The 22,177-nt window shown below is 39.8% G+C and overlaps 2 protein-coding genes across 5 annotated transcripts; both read right to left on the bottom strand.

The window, feature by feature from the left end:
• Nucleotides 1–276: 276 nt before the first annotated feature.
• LOC135345382 (uncharacterized) lies at nucleotides 277–11,407 on the bottom strand. 4 transcript variants are annotated; one of them, XM_064542810.1, is made up of 11 exons: nucleotides 10,508–11,402; nucleotides 9,285–10,240; nucleotides 8,627–9,161; nucleotides 8,473–8,568; nucleotides 8,188–8,262; nucleotides 7,739–7,869; nucleotides 7,281–7,359; nucleotides 6,851–7,018; nucleotides 6,630–6,799; nucleotides 4,606–4,856; nucleotides 277–4,012 (listed from the first exon to the last, which is right to left on the bottom strand). In XM_064542810.1, the coding sequence occupies exons 1-11, from the start codon at nucleotides 10,854–10,856 to the stop codon at nucleotides 3,874–3,876; spliced, it is 2,949 nt and encodes a 982-aa protein (XP_064398880.1). In that variant the 5' UTR covers nucleotides 10,857–11,402; the 3' UTR covers nucleotides 277–3,873. The 4 variants fall into 4 exon arrangements, with proteins under 4 accessions (XP_064398880.1, XP_064398876.1, XP_064398878.1 ...); XM_064542806.1 differs by lacking the exons at nucleotides 277–4,012; nucleotides 4,606–4,856 and adding an exon at nucleotides 5,332–6,502 and having other exon boundaries at nucleotides 10,508–11,406; XM_064542808.1 differs by lacking the exons at nucleotides 277–4,012; nucleotides 4,606–4,856 and adding an exon at nucleotides 5,332–6,502 and having other exon boundaries at nucleotides 7,739–7,848; nucleotides 10,508–11,405.
• A 1,688-nt stretch (nucleotides 11,408–13,095) lies between these two features.
• On the bottom strand, nucleotides 13,096–16,323 carry LOC135345383 (uncharacterized). Its single transcript, XM_064542811.1, has 7 exons — nucleotides 15,778–16,323; nucleotides 15,412–15,483; nucleotides 15,225–15,356; nucleotides 14,379–15,179; nucleotides 14,239–14,319; nucleotides 13,993–14,124; nucleotides 13,096–13,933 (listed from the first exon to the last, which is right to left on the bottom strand). The coding sequence occupies exons 1-7, from the start codon at nucleotides 16,124–16,126 to the stop codon at nucleotides 13,737–13,739; spliced, it is 1,764 nt and encodes a 587-aa protein (XP_064398881.1). The 5' UTR covers nucleotides 16,127–16,323; the 3' UTR covers nucleotides 13,096–13,736.
• Nucleotides 16,324–22,177: the final 5,854 nt, after the last annotated feature.

Below are 22,177 nucleotides of genomic sequence, written 5' to 3'. Positions count from 1 at the left end.
GAAGCATAGCCTTTGGTCTCATAAGAACACATATAAAATCATACCGTAATATACAGAAAATTACTAACTGATTTACTGACATATTTTAATTGGTGTCCAGTCATTGCTGGCAATGGTAGATAGAAAGTTCGATTGAAGGTTTCTAGCCCATCGGATAGCCTCGATTCCAGGCCGCTCTCAGTTGAGAAAGACGGCCTGGTATACACTGTCTGCGCATGCGTCAGTTGCCCCAAGATTCTTGGGGATCGAGATATCTTAGTAAATTAGTCAGTATAATTATTGTATATTTTACAATGATGTCATTGTACAAATCACAGCAGTTTTAATAAAATAACACAGCTACTTACAATATTTACGACCTAGACTAGTGACTAGTTTTGTTGTGATGGCTTCTACTTCTGTTCTGCTCTTGCTCAAGCTCTCTCCAGTGTTGAAAAGTCATATTTTGTCTTCTTTTGTACTGTGGTAGCCTCGATCCCAGGCCGAGTTTTCGCTTTTATAACGGTTAGGCGAACAACTGGGCCTGGTACTAGTTGTCTGCGCATGCGTCAGTCGTTTGTCAGATTCTGACAAATGGATATTCTCGTTCACTTTCGTGACATTTATATTCGTGTACTATCGTGTACTAGAAGTCAGTTCCCGTTTTATCATTATTGGAATCGATTGGAATCGATTGGAATGGCTCTTAGCTGAAGCTTCTCTCTTCTCTGAAGCTTATTCTGAAGACTGAACAACAAGGGAAGAGGTATAAAGCTTTGTCAAGCTTGTTAAGGTCAGATATTTTTGTGTGGGCCCTATGGCCGGCTATGCTATCAAGTCTTGTTCATGTTTGGCAAGAATGTAGGTAGACTATAGTTTCATCATTAATATAGTGGATCAAGTGAAGAGTGTGAGCTAGAGAACTTGGTGCTGCCATCATCAGCTCGTCGACAATGACACTATAACCGAGAAATTTCTACACGTATTTAAAATGTCTACTTCTCTGTACAGGAGCAATGGCTAATATCCAGCTGTCCCAACAGTGCTCCTCTTGGCTATACTAACGGACGAGACTGGACAGTTTGAGGTAAGGGTTTAACCGTCTTTGGTTTCTTTTAATATTGTCCTATACTCACAGACACAGGACTGGAGTATGACCTGCTCATTCGAGCGTTGCTGGGTAGCTCAGAGACATCAAGAGAATCTACGTTTTCTCAAGCAATGAGTTATGAGTTGGGGCCTAGAATCAGAGAAGTCCAGCAGCCTGCTAAATCTTTTTGAAACGTAATTTGAAGGCATTCAATCATCCTGAAGTTACTCTGAAAACCGCTGTAGAACTGTACTACTATGTTTAGCTACTTCCTGTCATTAGTGATGTCACTTCCGGATTTTTTTTCAATATTTTTTCTCCTTATAATTGAAGCCAAAAGTGGCACAATTACTGATCAGTTGTCGCCAGTGCAGCAAACAGATTTTACTTTTCATACGGTTATATAGGTAAGAGAACATGCTAAGCTTGATTTTTTACTTAGTTTCTATCGAAAATGTACCACTATAGTCGCATTTTATAGGTCTCAAATCTTGCAACAAGTAGAAATCAATATTTAATATTATTTAGCTGTGACTGGTAAAATTGAAGAAATTACAATTGTTTTAGCGTTGTTTTAAGTGTTGCTATGAGTATTACAAAAATCTATGCCACTTCAGCTGCTGCAGTGAGGGAATAATTGACTCAATGGCAGAGGGAAGTGACAGAGTGAGTTCTGTACAGCTATGTAAGAGTCTTCCCCCAGTACAGTACGGGATTTACTAGTTGGGCGGAGCCCGACCGTCCCTGACGGGAGGTCGGGTTGCAAGCCTATCTGGGATTTGTTCTAGCGCCACTATAGTGGCGCCCTATCAGATTGCAGCATTTTTCACGTGGCTTGGTTACACTTCCGCTTGCATCTAGTTGCAACACCGCATGCAGTATTGCTGTGCCATCCTGTGGTTTACACGTCATCAAGTCGGTTAACACCCACTTGAGAATAATAATATTCATAGCAGTACTACATAATGCGCAGAACAAATTCCAGATAGGCTTGCAACCCGACCTCCTGTCAGGGACGGTCGGGCTCCGCCCAACTAGGGATTTACAACATACATAATTTAACTGTACCACATTTGGGCGCAACCTCGATGTCAAATCCCCATGTATAAGTGCAATGATCAGTAGTTAATGCGCATGCGCAATTATGTCAAATCAATTTCCCTGTCTCTGGGACAAAGTTCAAGATCAAATCCCTACCTATGGCCTCACTTATACACATACTGGGGGATCGAGGTGGGGCTTACCATTGATAGGTGCAAAAGCGCAAACATTTTATGTACGGTAGGGAAGATCAATTCTGAGCAAGGAGTAATTTTTGAATGTATCTGGCCGGATGTGAACATGTCCAGTCGATTGGAATCTGTGCTTGAGCCACGCCTACTATAATAATATTTTGGTGTCGTCTAGGTGTCGTCTATTTATGCCTATACTGTAACAGTAGGTAACTGATCTCATCAGCTGGATCCTAACTAGAGCTTGTCGTACACTACATTTGATGATATTGTAATTATGTGCTTGTCAAACTCATTCCCCACCTCCCCCATACCAGGGTAAATTTGGCAAACAAGGCAAGTGAACTATTATTGGCGATTTTTAATTTGATGATCATGCTGCATGGCATTATTGATCTTGTACGACTGATTAGCGATTTTTAATTATGGCGACCCTCACCTTGATTCGATAAATCACCAAAATTTATTCGCTGCCAAATTTACCTAGTCACATGATCTATTCTCTTACCTTTGCATGGGCATGTTATCTGGTCGAATCCCCTGGTAGCCCCTATTGTACAACCGATAGGGGCTGTGTGCATGTATGATGCGAAAAACCTTGTACTGCTTGTACTGCGGATGATTGTACCCCATGTGTGTATCACGTGATCTGCAAGTAACTTTTATACCCAAATCTAAGTATCTACCGGTAGAGAAGCGTCTATTCCCCACCTATTCCCGGAGGTGGGGCATTAGTTAAAACAAGTACATTATTCTATGCTTATTATACTCTATGCAGAACACTAACACATCTCTTGGACCTGAGTGTCAAGCAAATGGAATCAGTGCGTCAATGCTCTTGTCATAATGTGCCACGAATTGACGATAAGCAACAGTTACCACAAGTCCCAGTATCGATCAAACTAATTTTCGAATTGGAAATGTTCAAGGATCAAAACCCCGGGTGTACGTTTCGAACATTTTATGGGTGGATTCAAAGTTTGTTTGGAGAAACATGGCCTGAAGAAAACCCACCAACTTTACAAGCATTTACCAAAAGTGTTGAGCGTTTGAAAGCAAAATTGGCTAAACTCAAGAAGCAGCACTCGAGCTCTGACAAGGAAGTTGCTATATCTGGATTTCTCAGGGAAAACTATACTCTCCCCAAGTTTGGTGTCCAAAGGGGCCGAGTACTGCATTTTAGTCCAGTGAAACAGATCGTTGTAGAGGAAGGAAAGGAAGATAAGGCTGGTGCTAAGAAAAACATGAAAACTCGTGAATATCAACAAAAACTATATGCTATTGCTCGAAATACTAATAAAAGAATAAGACGTCGCGATCAAATCATTGAAGATCAAAAACAACAACTTATTTCTCAAAAAAAAAACATTACTGCGTACCAAAAGCAAATTGATAGGACTGAGTGCCGTTTATCTAAATTGAAGGCAGAATTAGGTAGAGTAAATCATCGCGCTAGTTATTGGAAGTCAAAAATTGGAGGCATTAAACATGGTAATTCAACTAAAATAAACGAACTTCGCACTGAAGTTAAAAAACTTAAGGAAGCAGTATCATCTCTTGAGTTCGACAATGTCAGCTCACTGAGGACTTTTTGGCCTGCATGGGTGTGGGGGTCTCCAGACGCATCTTCTTGGGGATGGGGACAGGCTCTCCCCCAGTCTGGGTGCGAGTGCGGGTGCGCTTCTCACGGGGGGTAGGGGTCAGGTTTAGTCTACAGAGAATGAAAGTAAGAGCATGCAAACACACATGTGCATAGCGGTATAAAAATTAATGGAAAAATGCTGATGGTACATGAATTAGGATACATGTCATTGCCTAAAAATTGACTACACATTGTATGAACATACAAGTAATAGATACACAGCACATACATGCACTTGGTACTATCAGGAGCATGTGAGGATGCGCTCCTGGTACTACATAGCACTATCTACCCTATGTAATCACCATAGTTCATATCAGAGGCAGGATTTACTATAAATAGAATCCCAGTACTGTACTGTACAAAAGTCAAGTAAAAATAGTAACAGATGAAGGGTGCTGATTCTGACTGAGTTGCATACCCTCTTCTCTAAGCCCCTGATGTAATACAGTGCTGCACATGTAATGCACCTATCAAAGTGTTGCCCCCCCCCCAGGAGGGGGAAGGGTAATATGGGGGATTTGACCATACCTCAGCACATTCCCCCTGGTGGGGGAAAGATTCAGTATTCAAATTCCCAAGCAGTTGCACACATCAAAACAGGTTATAAAACTACGCAAAGCCAGGTCAAACCCCCCAGTGTGCTTTAAATAGAGCCTCACCTGGTGTCCTCCTGCAGTAGTGCCCTGTAGGTGGCAATCTCCTGGTCCTGCTGGACCTTGAGGTCCATGAGTTGCTCGTACTCGTGTATTTTGACCTCGTAGCTCTTTCGAGTGGTACGCAGCTCGTCCATCATCTGTGACATTTCATCGGTGTGCTGGCGACGCACACGGCCCATTTCATCGGTGTGCTGGCGACGCACACGGCCCAGCTCATCGTCCTTGTCACGCAGAGCACACTCTAGCTTTTCAATCTACGGACACAAGGGGCAAAGGTGTACGTGTAAGACAGGATAAACATACTTAGGGAGATTACATGTACATGTACATAATGCAAATACATGATAAAGCTAATCGGTGCACTAAAAGTACTGTACACAGATACAGTAAGTATACAATGTACAGGGCTGTGATCTGAAGCGGAGCACGTCACACAAGATTAGGGAACTAATCACACAGAAATGTTATAATAGCTATATCAAACATATACTATATCAAAGGTATATATACTATATATATATATGGTATAAACTAAATTTGTGTGATCATTCTGTCAATTGTGAACGCTTATATCAAACGTATACTGTATATATAGTATAAACTATAATTATATAATTATAGTATAAACTAAAAATTAATGTGTGAACATTCTGTCAATTGTGAGAACGCTTATATCAAACGTATATACCTTACATGATTCCACAAATAGAAACTAATTAATTTTTTGAACATTCTGTCAATTGTGAACGCATAATAATAAATGGAAAATGTTGAATTTTCTACATAATATTACTTTCATGCAATAGAGATCTATATGCATGACGTATTTATCATACACATAATGATATAAATGGAGGACTTATTATACTCTGAGTTCATATATTTTTCATTTACTCCGAGTATAATTATAGTGGCAGTTTTTCTAAAAAAAAAGTCAACTTCGTTTTTTTAGACCCTAATACGCTATATATATATATAGACTACACATGTCTATATCAGTTTGCATAATAGCACTATATATATAGGCTATAGAGAATTGGAGACAACTCAAGTTCAGGTAGATTCTTCACCAGTCCTTATAGCAATATATCATGATAATTGTGATAGTGTGATAGTATCACAATTTATGCCACACCAAAAAACCGTCCACAAATCAAACAGTGTATCGAATAAAGAGCAATGAATTGTATAGAAGCTAATGGAAACTACGTGAGTTGGTTCTGAGAAAGTGTAAAGAGAAGGTAGTAGCTTCAGTGGGAATGTCTGTGTACACACCAATATAGTAGTACGACCGTTTGACGAATGTTATATTCATCGTTTGTGATTTGTTGTTCTCAATACATTCTTTGTAATAGAAATCTTCAACTAAAAAAGGGTTTGAATTGAAGTTCCAGAACTTATTAAAATTATCAAAAACAAGGAGAAATGCAATACAAGAATTGGTTAAATAGTTAGGGACGATTTCGGTGGTAATATCTACAGTAAGTGTAGTGTTTCCAAGGAGATACAACTCAGTAACAGGCTTGCTCTTGTCAGTTGGAGAGTCAAAGTTTACATTCAATGTCTCAGTGATCTCAACGTCTATAAATGCATCATCATAAAAGCAATTCCACAATGTATAGAAGCTAATGGGGACAAAGTCTGTTCCGTTGGTTGGTTCTGAGAAGCTAAGACTATCAAAAGTTGATGGATTATCAGGTATTCCAATTAGTGGCACAGATTGCCGGTGAATTTGTGCCACATTGGTAGTACCAACGACGAGTGAATAGCTATCGTACAATAGTGAACCGAATAATAGTGAACCGAACGAGCCCAGTGTAAACAAGAACAAGAAAAATAATAATATAATTAAAATGAATTTATAAATAAGACGCTTTAGACTGCGAAGACGTAGAGCTCCCTGTTAAGGTTGGAGCATTAGGTAAATACAGTACAAAATACTGGATTGTCATAAGGATCGTATGTAGCATTGATTGTGTGAGGATACTCTCACCATTCAGAGATCACAATAATAATTATTACCATACCTTAGACTTAGTAGATGGTGATTTAATTAAGGGGGATGATTCATCTTTATCATTACTAGGGTCATTAACAGCAGGTACTGATACTTCAGAAGTTTTAGAGAGTATTGGTACCAACTCTATACTCTGCTGTTGAACATCACGTTCAGAAATATCTGCTGCAAGTCTATCCACTGTGGATAAAGGGCATAAAACTTAAGTTGCACACACTTGAAAACGTATACCTGTTCTTCGAACACGAAAATCCTCTAATTCATTAGTAGGCCCCCCAGATATGTAAAACTCGTCTGGCAGGCCTTGAATATGAATGTCATCCTCCATACTTTCTTCGATTAAACCCCGGTGTAGCGCGGATATAATTCGAGGTAACTTCCGTTTCCAATCCCTCTCCCCTATTCAATATATGGTTAAAGGCATCATAAAAATAGGTTTTTATGTCACTAACTTCAATAGTTATAGGTGGGACAGTCCCACATGCAGTTACGTATGATGAACACCTATCAATAATGCTAGCATAACTCAACTGCAGACAGTCATGCAACATTGTCTTACGGATATTATGATTACGGGTATTGGCTGTATACATAGTAATCCATGAGTTGGGTTTCATAATACAATCTGAGGATTGAAAGCTTTTATATTTATACAACCTACCACTCTCTTCGAATTTTGGAGTTTGATCGCACTGTTGATGTTGTCTCTGTAATGCATCATTGAGTTTTTTCACTGTAGCCTGAGTTTCGTTGGGAGGAGAGAGAAAATTACCCCTCTCGGAAATAATTCATAGAATAAAATTGAGTGGTACTGGTGACATTTCTTATATGTACACAGTAAAAACAGATATGTTATAATAACATAAAACATCTCAAATAAAATGCATCATTTGAAATTTAATGTAGAAATGACATAAATTTCTGTCATTTTAACACTAAAATACGATGATGCATCCCATATAACATATGTGTTTTTGTTGTGTAAGTATAGTACTGGGATGCATGCCACGAACCCTCTAGATACATGTATGTCACCCCCCTCTATACATAATTATTTTGCATCATTAGCCTCCCTTAAAAGGCCAGCTAGGATGATAAAACTAATTACTGACTATATACCTTGTCCAGGTGAGAAGATTTATCCGCTAATAGGATGATGTCACTCTCAGAGATTTCTTGCTTGAGTTGTTGGTCCCTCACTCCAGTCTTCTTACACACATCTTCCATTACTGTAACAGAGGACAATTCATCTGAAGAAAATGTTAAGCACTAGATCAATGTTTCATTAAAATATTTGCGTAGAGTTTAGCCACAGTGCATGTCAATTTAGCTTCGCAGGAACTTCACATGGTTGAAACTTTTTACCTCTAAAGCATATTAAAGCATAATTATGGACAATACAAAAGTGCCTTTATTTTAAGGAATCCGTGTAAAGGTATACGAAGTATGATAAAGTACATTATGAGGGCAAACTCAACGCAAATAGACCTTAAAATAACCTGTTAGAACTTCTCTACTACTTACACATGCTCCATTACATAATCCTATTAAAAAGTGATACAGCTTACCAGATGTAATGCGCTGATCATGAACATGACTTTGTACTTCCGTATTCAAGCACACATCTTCCATTACAGAATTACCTGAGGAAAAGCAGACACAGCAGTTACGCTCACGTAGTACGTTTGTCAAGTAACATGCTCACTCAAAGAAGGCTGTTGATCATGCATGGGTTTAGGTTTTTGTAACCGTTTCTTGTGCATTACTATGAAGTGCATGGGAGTCGGATATATATACTGATATTACATTGTATGCTATAAGTATACTGCATAGTGATAGTGTATGTAACCTACATGTTAAGCTGGTACTCAATGCTGATGAGGCACCTTCTACTGTAGATGCACTAGTCGTTGAATTCCAACCGTCCTCTTGAGTGCTTGTGGATTCATCTGTGAGCACAATATACATGCATGCATGTGCGGTCAAAATCATTGACGTATGTTTTACCTGCACTGGGAGACATTGGCAATGTATCTGAGTCACTGCTTGTCCCATGTATGGGTTCGTCTGACTGAGAATCGTCGTGAGTGCTGATTATTGGAACGCTTATTATTGGAATGTTGGCAAATATTTCATCGCACTCGACCAACACTCTCAAAACTTCTTGATGTTGCTTTTGATCTGCAATGTCAAAGGCAGTTAACCCAACATTGTTTCTAGCGTTGGCATCACTGGGCTCAAGAAGATATTCCGCAGCTCCTCTGTTGTTGAATCGAGCAGCTATGTGAAGAGGTGTGTCTCCATCCTCATTCACAACTGAGACATTATGATGGTGTGTTTCGACCAATTGGGTGACTAAGAGTCCCCATTTTGACCAATCCCAGCGACAAGCAAGATGGAGGAGGGTCATTCCATCACTGTCCCTGATTGAACTGACATCAACTGTCGGATCAAGCCCTATCAGTAAGGTTACGGCAGAAGTCGGGTCACCACCATCTTGGCCAAACGCTTTTAGCAGTTTCTTTGTTGAATTATCTTCTGCCTGTAAAGTGTGCGTGTTAGAATAGAATACGGATACATTGTTTGGAAGTACAGCTAGCTGCATCAGAGTATAAAACAAGATACCTACCACTTTATACAAGTCTAACGTGAATATGATTATTACCTTCAATATTACTTGTTGACCAATTTTGACCTCAATGAATGCATTTTCCTTCAGGTACTGCATCTGTTCAGGACTCAACTGGCTGTAAATATGCTTAAAATAAGCTGGAACTCGAAACACCAGCTCTGTACAGCCTTCTCGAACATTCTTCAAATTCAGAACTTGGTGTGGTATTATTTGTTCCCAGCATTTCATAAAAACTAGCTCCAATTGTTGAATTTGATCATAAGTGATTGTTTGAAAGTCAACATCAATCTTACATGTTATCTCCACTGATTGAATATGAGACGGTTGAGGGCCAAAGTCATCAACAAATAAGAAACATCGTCGATTAACATACTGCCGAAACAAATGCTCGTATCTCAGTAATGCTTGATCATTTTCATATGGGAAAAGAAATTCTTCTCGCATTACGGAAATCAGTGAGTAATTGAACCAAGAGCAGAAATTATTCTGTAGGAAGACTGACAAATCTCTAAAGCTGGTAACATCACGGAACAGAATCTGTTCAGAAGAAGGTCTACGATACACTGGGCTGTAATACGATTCTCGTGGTGTTAAAAGCGCCTGGACGTACTGCTTCACTTTAGTGATGTCATATTGATTTTCCAGATTCGTAATCGTGTTTGTGAGTAAGCTACAAAACTTCGAATGAATGTGTCGTGTTTCATCAAGTAGGGCTGTCATGAACTTCTTATAAGAGATTTCTGTGGCTGATATTCTATTTTCACTACAAGCAGTATCACGAGTAATTCTTTTAATTTGAGGTGGCTTGGAGCTTAAACACTTATCCCTGCCAGTGACATGACCCAAGATGGTACACTTTCCACAGCCGCATTGGAAGCTAAAGAATTTTCCATCTGTATTAAAGTCAGAAGCCGTGAGTGATTCAAATCCAGAAGAGCTTGTACTGACGGATATTGGTTGTAACTCTTCACCTGCCTGACCTCCGTTATCTGCAATGACGAAGTGACCATTTATTGGCTCACTATTCTACAATCATGCATTGGGGTACAAACTATTGTATAAATTTCATCAGCCATAACAAACCCAAACAGCTAGGGAAGAGTTGTAGCAGTTTATGTATATTAACACTCATGCATCATAAAAATAGGTCAGTTAATAATATCTTACGGGTATTGGCTGTATACATAGTAATCCATGAGTTGGGTTTTCATAATGCAATCTGAGGGATTGAAAGCTTTTATACTTATACAACCTACCACTCTCTTCTATTTTTGTAGTTTGATCGCACTGTTCTTGATTTTGTCTCTGTATTAGTAATGCATCATGGAGTTTTGGCACTGTAGTTTTCGTAAAACTACCAGCTGCTTCAAGAGCACTAATGAATGATTGGAAAACCAGTGGATTATTTTCGATCTGGAGCAGCACAGCATCTATTATTCGCCGGGCTTTGTCACCATCATCATGAGAGTCATTCCTAAGATAATCTCGATCGGCTGGTGCTAGGATCTCTAATCGATCGCTGACATCTTTAGGAGATTGCTTAATACAAGTAAAAAGACTGTCATGACAATCCTTGAATGCTTTGTACTCCGCTGAGTCAGACATGATGCTTGACAGTTAAAATGAACAATAAGCTTTTAGTGAATGAGCCCCACCCCCAATCTTATAGCAGAGCCTGAGGTGCTACTCACTAAATTATTCATGATTATGATTAATTAAGTAACTAAAACTAGCTCTTGTATCTGCACAACTCCTCCTGTCCTAACTTTCATCCATCCAATCAAATTAAGGGGCTTTTGTACCACTCAAGCAGCCAATGGATTGTACGGTCATTGTTCTATTAACCCACTCCATGTTCACACACTACCCGCCCCCACACTATACCAACCTCCACACGCTCCATCTCAACCTCACTTGCTAGTATCAAACAGAGGAGATGCCGGCAAATCTCGACTGGTCAAGAAGACAAACCAAAGAAGCAAAAGCATCAAGGAAAGAAATTCCTTGAAAACTGTCTCTGCCATGTATGACCAGGTAATTAATTCAGCCAGTACAGAGATGTGTGAGTCCCCCTCTAGCTCTGTACACATGTATACACACATTACGTATAACTCTTTGCTAAACATATACTGTTAGGGTGGTAGGGTACTTGACATTGTCATAGTAGTTCTTTACGCATGAGGTGGTCGTGTGAATAATATTCATTGGTGGCTTCCTCTCCGTGTTGTTCTTTCCCAAAAATAGCTATTCATTACAAAGGATATAAGGTCACATGTCATGCAGTCATGAGATTGAGTGTGAGAGCTTATTCACTGCTACACCTGCACTGCACATGCATGTTGCATAAAGGCTCCAAATTATGGAATTCAATTAAGACATGTGGCCTATCAATAGTACACATGCATGAGGGGATGGAGCGTCTTACTGTGGATTCACTATAATTGTCTTAACCACAGTAGTTCCTTGTTTGTAATGTACTAAGTGCTCTGTACATGTGCGGCTAATACATCATAATGTAGGCACTTAGCGGTTTGACATATTGTATGGCATGAGTTGTACATAGCTAAACGATACAGAATCCGCATAGTAAGACACTCCATCCCTCATGACTGTGCAGATGAATTGTAGTTGCTACAGCAATGTACCATGGCCAGATGTCACATGCACATGGGCTGATTATAATGCACTGTAAACTCGTAATTTGCGTTTGTTTAGACCTTAATTGGCATGTCTTGAACATACATTGCAATAGTTACCCCAAAAAGAGCAGCTATATTATTCATTACAAAGGATATAAGGTCACATGTCATGCAGTCATGAGATTGAGTGTGAGAGCTTATTCACTGCTACACCTGCACTGCACATGCACGTTGCATAAAGGCTCCGTATGAATTCAATGTATGTCTAAATGTGAACATTTGAAGCAAAATATCGTTTACTCCTTATACTTATTGCGGGTTGCTTTTTCCAATTTGATCTACTGCATGTACGATGGCTATTCACTTGTTGGTACTTACCATTGTGGCACAAATGATATAATCCATCCACTTTTGATGGTCTTAGGCTCACAGAAACCAGAATGGACTTAGTCCTAATTTTTCTAGTCGGTGTGGTGGATAGTGCACTTAACTTAAGTTAAGTCTTAACATTGATTGCATGTGTAGAATAATAATAATTATTAGCTAATTAATGACACTTGTTTAGTGTTAATTGGAGTTTATTAGCTATCTTTGTAGATTTGGCCGTATAGATATATCTATATGGCCTAAGAGTAAGTAAACTTTGTGCTTCGTGTATATAATAAAAACAATAATTATACTCATTGTTGTAAAGAGGGCCTGCGAATCTCTGTTCCTATACCAGTGCATGCATTGCATGTTCTTTGTGAGTCAGTGTGTGCTTCTCTGTGATATCTCATTATCTAAACTCTTATTATATACTTGCTCGTCGTACTTATACTCTAGCTATATAGCTATTCCTGGACAGGCCATGCTCTGACTTTGATTCTGCAGCAGCATGTGTATAACATACGTTTTTACGGATAAGTTATTAACTCACATTGCATGAAAATCGCTACACATAATTAGCTACATAGAACATTGCTAGCTAAGAATTTGTATCAATAATGCAACTTAAACTTCTTAGTATACCCCAAAAAGAGCTATTCATTACAAGGTCACATGTCATGCACTGTAATGAGATTGAGTCGGTTGAGATTGAGTGTGAGAGTAGAGTCTCAAGGCCAGACTCCCCCTGGCTACAGCAATGTACCAGATGCCACACCTGGGATAATTAGAATTACATTCATTAGCTGAACACAAACACAACTTCCCCACTATGAATATTATTCACAAGAAACCAGCTGCTTTTTTAGCAGGGAGCTATACCGTGGCACAATGTGTGATGTAAATATACATAGAGGTACTCATACATCTCTGTACTGGCTGAGTTATCTATATGGTCATGCATGGCAGAGACAGATTCAGGATTTCTATTGTTCTTTTTCCTTCTTCTTAACCAGTCGAGATTTGCCGATATCTCTGCTGTTTGTTACGAGCAGTGAGGTTGAGATGGAGCGTGTGGGGGCGGGTAGTGTGTGGGCGTGGAGTGGGTTATGATGCAATATGCAGTGATCACACAATGCATCAGCTGTTTGAGAGGTACAAAGTCGCTTTGAGATTGGGCTGATGAATATTTAATAGTACAGGAGGGGTTGTGTATAGGGTATAAGAGATCATGAATAGTTTTGCTCCAATAGTCAGGTTGTCATACCACCTCAGGCTCTCACATTGGGGGTGGGCTCATTCGCAAAGCTAATGCTAAAAGCTGATTGTTCATTTAATGTCAAGCATCATGTCTGACTCAAATGAGTACAAAGCATTCAAGGATTGTCACAGCAGTCTTTTTACTTGTATTAAGCAGTCTCCTAAAGATGTCAGCGATTGATTACTCCGTTTCGAGATTCTAGCACTAAAACGATCGAGATTATCTTAAGAATGACACGATGTGGTGCCAGTCCACTCCGCCTTTGCGACATGCAAGATGAAGGAGTGTTTTACCATCTGCATCAGACACACTCCTCAGATCAATGGACTGACATTCAGCTTTAGATAGAATCTCAATGGCTTGGTAAAATTCTCCACTTTGGAAGGTTTGCAGCAATCGTCCTTCAAATGAATCAACTGCAATTGTGTTAATACATCCGTCATAATTATCGCACAAGTACTATACAGTCACATACCAGTGGGGGCTTCTTGTCGACTTGTTGCAGCTGCTCTTAGGTCCGCTCCCACTTCAGCGTCATCAGGAGGGTGCTCTAATGGATCAGGTAGTGTCTCTCCATCCCCATCGCCCATGGTAGGTAACTCAAGAACTACACAAGAAAAGAAGAAGTACTAGCACTGCATCATAGCTAACTATATTTGGCACAAGAGCTGTATCAGCATAGTTATAATTTCCTACATAGCCTTCTGTATAACATAAGTACCTGATATAGTTTCATTAGCTATGACAAATCCAGACATCATAGGAAATGGTTGTAGCAGGCTCACTGGATAGCTCTCATATCCTGTATACATAATTATGACACAGTTATAGTTATAATGCAATAGAGCTACTGTAACATACTTAAAGCTGTGTCTCTTCTTTGAACTTGAAGTTCCCCTAATTCATTAGTACGTATGTTAAAGTCGTCTGACAAGCTTTGAATATCCACAAGCAAATCATGAATCTCGTCTGGGTTTGCTGGAAGAGGCAACATGTTCTCTTTAATACAATCTACTATTTTAGGGATTGAAACTTGATTACGATTCTTCAAGATTTTATGGAGGGTATCTCGCAAGCAATAAGAAGTGAAAGGCGGGCAAATACTGCATTTGCTACTCTCCATACATTTTGCAAACTGAGTCACCATTTGAAGAGCTGAGCCATCGTAATTTTGTGGTTGTGGTTGAAGCTGATTTATTGCAAGTAGTTCTGGATATGTATGACCACATGAGCTACCTTTCCTAGGATTGACTCGTCCTGTCGCTAAAAGATTTCTTACAGACTTTCTGTCATTCTTTTCAAGGGCCATTCTCAGTACAGTGTACTCGTGCTTGTTGACTGCATCAGGATTACAAGTCGGTAAGCTAAGCAGGTACTCTACGGATGGGAGATTGCCACATTGATATGCCTCATGAAGGGGTGTGTTCCCATCTTCATCCACTGCTGCAACATCACAATGGTGATTTTCGACAAGGCTACCCACAATGCCATGCCAGTCCATCCAGTTTTTGCGACAAGCAAGATGAAGGAGAGTTTTGCCGTCTGCATCAGACACACCTATCAGATCAATGGACTGACTTTCAGCCTGGGATAGAAGCTTAATGACTAGTTCAATTTCTTCACTTTGGAAAGTTTGTAGCAATCGTCCTCCAAATGAATCAACTGTAAATAATACATCAGTCATAATTGTTATATAGTATCACATACCAGTAGGTGCTACTTGTCGACTTGTTGCAGCTGCTCTGAGGTCCGCTCCCACTTCAGTGTCATCAGGAGGGTGCTCTAATGGATCAAGTAGTGTCCCTCCATCTCCATCGTCCATGGTAGGTAACTCAAAAACTACACAAGAAGAAAAGAACGGACTCTAACACTTGGTTTGAGATAGTTATAATACCTGACCCAGCTTCTTCAGTCACAGCTAACCCGGGTAATGGTTGTAGTAGGCTCATTGGACTGTTCTCATAGCCTGCAAAGATTTTCGAACCATGAGTTGAGTTAGGCCTCCATAATAATGTTGTTAAGTACTATTAAAAGTTATGCTTTAGAGGCGATATTAAACTTCAACCAGGTAAAAGTTATGCAACCACATAAAGCATATGAAGCCATAATTGGCCACATAACTTCCTGCAGCTGGTCCTCCTACATGATGTAACTCAATATCTACGATGTCATCCATGCAGGTACTGGCTATATCACATGGCAATCAAATGGCAATCAAATGGACCATGAGTTGGGTTTTTTGGGGGGCATTACAACTCACGGTTCTCTTCCATTCTTTGACTTTGATCGCACTGCTGATGTTGTCTCTGTAATGCATCCTTGAGTTCTTGTACACCAGCCTTCGTAAAGCCACCAGCTGCTTCAAGAGCACTAACGAATGAATGGAAAACCTGTGGATCATTTTTTATCTGGAGTAGCACAGCATCAAGTATTCGTCGAGTTTTGTCACCATCATCATGGTGGTCATTCTTAAGATAATCTCGATCGTTCGGTGCTAGGATCTCGAAAGGGAGTAAATGATCACAGACATCTTTAGGAGACTGCTTAATACAAGTAAGAAGACTGTTATGACAGTCCTTGAATGCTTTGTACTCAGCTGACTCACACATTATACTTTACAGTGAGAACACATATTTACTAATTTTATATAACTAAACAAACACAGCCGTCATGCACAGGAAGTCGCTTGTATGGATAAGTCTATGAATACTCTAGTTGCTATATTTAGCTATATCAATTACCGTGCCTCATAAATTGAAGGCATGGTGTATAATTCTCACAATAGTGGTCAGACAATGTGGTTACTGGCTAATGTTATATTAGTTGTACCTTACACACTGAAGCCTTATAGATCTTTGGCAATGCGGTGGTACGATTATGTCTAATATCTCATACAACAAGGCACACCTGCAGAGGAGGTTGTCACGATTAAGAGTCATGTATGTGCGCCTATGTTTCGCTGAGTGGGCATTTTTTATCTACTCTCAAACATTCCTGTTAGTTTATGAGTCGTAGTAGTTTAACACGCGTGCCTTTAGCAATTAGCCTCTGCAATAACGTTGAGCGTGGGCGGATAATCGAGGCATAATTCCGCCCACGCTCAACGGTATTGCAGAGGATAATTGCTAAATCGAGGCACGCGTGTTGTACTTCCTCTGTAGTACAACTATGCTACTCACTTTCTAGTGTCACATTGTTAGCATCATAGTATAGAGGGCTACAATCATTTGCAGTATGTTAGCTTAGCTAGAATAGCTACCTTTCTCTGTAAGTTTCTGTATATTAATTAATTTTTTATATTCTCCATTTACGCACATTTCTCCGTAAAACATGAGTTGTAAAACATGAGTCATGACCAATCTCCTGGCCTCTGGCACACCTGTGTCCTAGGTATGCATGCATGATTTCTATGATTATGATGATGGTAATTACGCCACAAACATGATTCAGTTATAAAATTATGTCATCATGAACACAATAGTTTGCTCCCTCAAATTACTGCAAGACATTTTGATCACCCAATCTATATAATATTATTGTTCATGCCTCATACTCACCAGTGCGATCATGGTGGTACAGTGGTTTTCCTTACCTTTGCAGGCTATACTGCAAGAGCACTGCAACCACAATGTAGTATTTTGGTTGGCTTCTGTTATGATTGTTAGTAACAAGCCAACAAAATTATTTGCTACATGTATGGCCTGCAAAATGCAAACTGTATCTGGTTTTAATTTGGCAATTTCAAAACTGCCAAATTAGTGGACCTAATTGCTGTAGTAGCCTAAGAGTCAAATTAAAAATCGCCAAAGTCTAATAGCTCACTCACCAAATAATTATAATAGCCGCTAAATGTTCCGGGTGTCTCATATTTTGTCTGACTGAAGTGATGGTAGCTCTAATGGTAGCTCAGCTAACTTGTTGCTCGGTTCATTGTGGCAAAATGATATGAGCTAAAACTTGTATGTATAGCAGCGGAGGAGGGACTATATTTACTAGGCTCAAAATTGAATATTTCCGAAAGCAGCTTGTTGACCTCAAGCATTATAATTATAGAAGGAGTGCTGTGAAAGTAGAGTAGTAACCCCTTGAGTTGTGTGAAAAGTCTGCAATAGCCAGTATTTTACCCATCATTGATTTTTGTGATGTGTGGGTGGACTAAAATAACACAGACAGGTAATCACTACATTGTGGTTGCTGTGCTCTTGGAGTATAGCCTGCAAAGGGTATGGAAAACCACTGTAGCTGCATAGAGTGGTAATAGATGGAGCATTGCACCTGGTGGTGTGGTAAGTAGCCACACTGGTGCTCAATCATCTAAGATAGACTCATCATAATATTATTCTCAAATTGTTGTTTTGCCTCTCCGGAGTCTGTTCCTTTTGTTTTACTTTTACACAAGTTGGAGATGTGTGTCAGTCTCTGCTTCATGAGCCCCACCCCCAAAGTGCAGCCTAGCATGACGATCTTTACCATTAGAACCTGCCCATGAAAGATGTTCAGCTCCTCATTGTTAGTGATCAGAGGAAGGCCACATGTGATTATCTCATCAATCTTCACCATCTCTCCTTCATCAGCACCTCCCCTCCATCAGCCCATCCACTGTCGACAATTCAACCCAACTTCATACCACTCAAGCAGCCAATGGATTGTACGGTCACTGTTCCATCATAACCTACTCCACGCTCACACACTTTAGGTTATGATGGAACAGTGACCGTACAATCCATATAATTATGTCTATATAATTATATATAGGGCCAAATCTACAAAACACAAAAATAGCTAATAAACTCCAATTAACACTAAACAAGTGTCATTAATTAACAGGCAGCTATAATAATATTCTACACATGCAATCAAAGTTAAGTACAAGTTAAGTGGCTGTGCACTATCCACCACACCGACTTCGTCTCTGTAGTGCAGAGTCGAGTTTTTGTACTGCAGCCTTCGTAAAACTACCAGCTGCTTTGAGAGCACTAATGAATGATTGGAAAACCCGTGGATCGTTTTCTATCTGGAGCAGCACAGCATCAAGTATTCTTCGTGCTTTGTCACCATCATCATGAGTGTCATTCTTGAGATAATCTCGATCGTTTGGTGCTAGGATCTCAAATGGGAGTAAATGATCGCTGACATCTTTGGGAGACTGCTTAACACAAGTAAGAAGGCTGCTGTGACAGTCCTTGAAGGCTTTGTACTGGGCTGTCTCAGACATGATGCATATGCCAGTAAATAGATCTATAGACTGGAAACCACTCCCTTTCATATATCTGACCAAAGACAAAGGCTAAGCACACACCTCTCAATTACACATATTAATTATTTCACTTCCTGCATGCATGACTGCATGTAGATAGATCTAGATCTAAAACATAGATTGTCTATAAAGTCAGCGGAGTACAAAGCATTCAACGACTGTCACAGCAGTCTTTTTACTTGTATTAAGCAGTCTCCTAAAGATGTCAGTGATCATTTACTCCCTTTTAAGATCTTAGCACGAGCCGATCGAGATCATAGGAATGACACTCATGATGACGGTGACAAAGCACGACGAATACTTGATGTTGTGCTGCTTCAGATAGAATATGATCCACTGGTTTTTCATTCATTCGTTAGTGCACTTGAAGCAACTGATGGATTTCCGAAGGCTGCCGCGCAAATACTCAACAATGCATTGCTGAGAGGAAAGTGTAAAATATGTCATGAGTTGTAGACTACAGACTAATAGTCCGTTAGTGAAAACCCAACTCATGAATAAATTAATGTATCACCATAAAGGAGAAGAGGGCATGCAACTAGCAGGCTGTCTGTAATCAGTGGACTGGACTGGACTGGACTTTGACCTGACTATTGCAACACCAATTACATTCCTTTTCCTCATATATAACAAGACCACAATGACAAATGATTGGACACATGTACAGCTGTTTGCATAGACCTTGCTAAATCAGCTCACTGATTACACAAAATCACCATACAATATGCAAACAACATGTAGTCCTGAGCAATGATGGCTTCTATAGAATCTTTGAGGGCTAATAACAAAAATGGCTGATCTGCGAGATAAAATTAGACCCTCAAAAATTACCCGCTATATATAAGGTAGTATCAATGGTAGATGCTCTTATCTACTCTTGGTGGTATGGAAACTCACATATAAATTATGGTGAGGATTTAAAGCGGAGAATGGGCTGGGACTAGCTTGCATATACCAGCAGATAATTATACCGTCCACTGCATGTATGGAAAGCAGTGTGAAGACTGAACAACATGCAAGTCTCAGCATAAAACGTTAATTGGTAGATCCCTACTGTTCTATGAGTTCCCATAGTCTAGTCTAGAAGCCATCATTGCTCTTTTATTTTTACATGCATGCATGTACATGTATTTATACTTAGCAACATTGTATGGTGGTTTGTGGTAAATGCAGTGAATGATTTAGTATTTTGCAAGGTCTGTGCAAACAGTACATCTAGCTACATTACAAAACACCTACTGTAGCAAGAACAAAAAGTAATGCTTGTCTTTAGGTTTGCATGATGATGGAAGAGCATGTTTAGTTTTCTGTATAGGAGGACAGGTAACTGGGGCTTAGCTGCCATGATGCATTCTTGCTTTAATTGAACCACAATTGTATAGAACTGTTGCTTTTAGGCTCAAACGTAGGTTGCTTCTCTGTTGAGCCGTGGAGAGTGAATATTAGCCATTTTTCATAGTGTACGAAGATCGAGTCTATGTGCATGCTCTACCTGTGTGCATACTGCTGTCGTACTTTCCATGAAGCCGTTGCACATACACACTTATCTTTTCTAGTAAACTATAAATCACAAACAAGATGGATGAGCATCCCCCTCACTATTTGTATCAGATCCGGTCGTAGTAGATACAAAGGATGTTCCTGTACAAGGAAAATCACTTGAAAAAGGGGGTGCTGTTTCAGAAGGGGTTTGAAAAAGGCACACTTGGGAAATGTTTACTCACTGTAGATCTACCTGTAACGTTTCCTGTGTTTGTGTAATTTCCCCTACTTTGAGCCTATAAACAATTGTCCATGCAAGCAAGAATGCTGCTTATCATTGTGTTATTGGGTATGTATAGCTAGATATCTATGTGGTAAAAGTATGTGTTTTATGTTTACAACCATTTTGTCATTGTGGTCTTGTTATGTCAGGTCAAAGTTCAGTCCAGTAGTCCAGTCCACTGATTACAGACAGCGCAAGCAACTGCTTGCAAATTGCAAACAGTTGCATGCGCTGTCTGTAATTGCAATCAGGGTGTACATGGCACGAAAGTACAGTATTACAGCAGTGGCGTGTCAATCGATCTAACGGGGCTTGAGCACCCCATGGCCTCCCAGACAACCATGTGACTAATCTATAGCTATCAGTAGTACTGGTCTAGCAGTTGTCTCTCGAATTCTAGACTGATGCACATCAAACTGCATTGGCTCGTGTTATAAGTCCATGACTACGCCTAATTGAGTATGCACAATCAGCATTGGCAATGTTATTATGTACATGTACATGTATAGTGCAGTGACTTCCTTCTGTCGTCTAATTAGTCATCCAAAAGAACAATCTTGACTGTCACAAGCCTGTAGCTATAATTATAGGCAGTTGACGACTTTTAGCAAATTCTCAGTAACGCTTTTAGAACCCGATCTGCCCCTGAGCACCCTCTGTTTCAATTTCTAGAAACGCCCCTTCATACAGGGAGAGAGAAGGGGGATATCCCCCTAGTTCAACCTCCCCCCTATATTGCATTGAATTCAGTTATAGGTCAGTATGAGTAATATGCATTGTACTATTTGAGAAGGCTGGGTACACGGTTAGATCATGATTTGATCAGCTGCAGGCACTTAACTTAAAACCTAGAGCCGGATTAGCGAGAGTCTATTGTATAGCTAAGTGATTTTAGCAATGCTATCTTGCAAACAAAAGCTTTTTCTCGAGCAAAGACTACTATAGTACAATGAACGCTATTGCAGTCTCAGATTCTCTCCAAAATCAATAATAGCTGTTTGTCAGTAGGAGGTTGCTATTCTACTTACAATAGTGTATATATATATATATATATATATATAGTTAGCTAGCTCTAGTCTACACTATAGAGCGATAGCTTTGGGCACCGTTTCATGCTTGTGCTCGAATGTTTTTTCAAGTGTGGCGACCATGCATGCAGACTGGGGCTGAGAACTCCAGGTGTGGGAGTACAAGGGCGGTGAAGGCAAAGGAATGCTTGAAGCCATTCAAGGTTGGCATTGTTGAGGTATTGATAAGTGGTGGTTTGTTATTGGAAATACACACGTACTGTAATTTTGGTGAGTTGCCATCTGTTAGACCAATTTGTTGAGGTCACTTTGAAGTAATTTGGAGTCACTGCATGGCCAGTGTTCTGACTTCTCATAATCGTCTGCAAACAGCCTGGCCTTGGATGTTACGTATCATTAATGTATACTAGTTAGTAGGCCTACGATTGAGTCCTGGGGAACCCCAGATGTGACGCTGGACCATTGTGAGTAGCAGTGATTTATGCATGCCCTATTATTCATTAGAAAGGCCTGAAACCACTTCAGCAATTAAGTCGCCATGTATACCATGGCTTTCAAATTTCAGAAATACACTGAAGCATAGATAAAAGAAGAGATTGTTTTGCTCTAT

The sequence above is a fragment of the Halichondria panicea genome, chromosome 12 (genome assembly GCF_963675165.1).
Source record: "Halichondria panicea chromosome 12, odHalPani1.1, whole genome shotgun sequence".
NCBI lineage: Eukaryota > Metazoa > Porifera > Demospongiae > Suberitida > Halichondriidae > Halichondria > Halichondria panicea.
The sequence above is the reverse complement of the archived record's forward strand: the minus strand, read 5'-3'. Positions and strand labels throughout refer to the sequence as shown.

Coding starts and splice junctions, on each gene's coding strand:
- LOC135345383 (XM_064542811.1), bottom strand. CDS start 16,126: ATGTGTGAGTCAGCTGAGTACAAAGCATTCAAGGACTGTCATAACAGT. Junction 15,357..15,411: donor GACTGAAGAAGCTGGGTCAG/GTATTATAACTA, acceptor CTTCTTGTGTAG/TTTTTGAGTTACCTACCATG. Junction 13,934..13,992: donor TCGACAAGAAGCCCCCACTG/GTATGTGACTGT, acceptor ACACAATTGCAG/TTGATTCATTTGAAGGACGA.
- LOC135345382 (XM_064542806.1), bottom strand. CDS start 10,856: ATGTCTGACTCAGCGGAGTACAAAGCATTCAAGGATTGTCATGACAGT. Junction 10,241..10,507: donor TACAAAAATAGAAGAGAGTG/GTAGGTTGTATA, acceptor TCGTCATTGCAG/ATAACGGAGGTCAGGCAGGT. Junction 7,360..7,738: donor AATCTTCTCACCTGGACAAG/GTATATAGTCAG, acceptor AACGAAACTCAG/GCTACAGTGAAAAAACTCAA.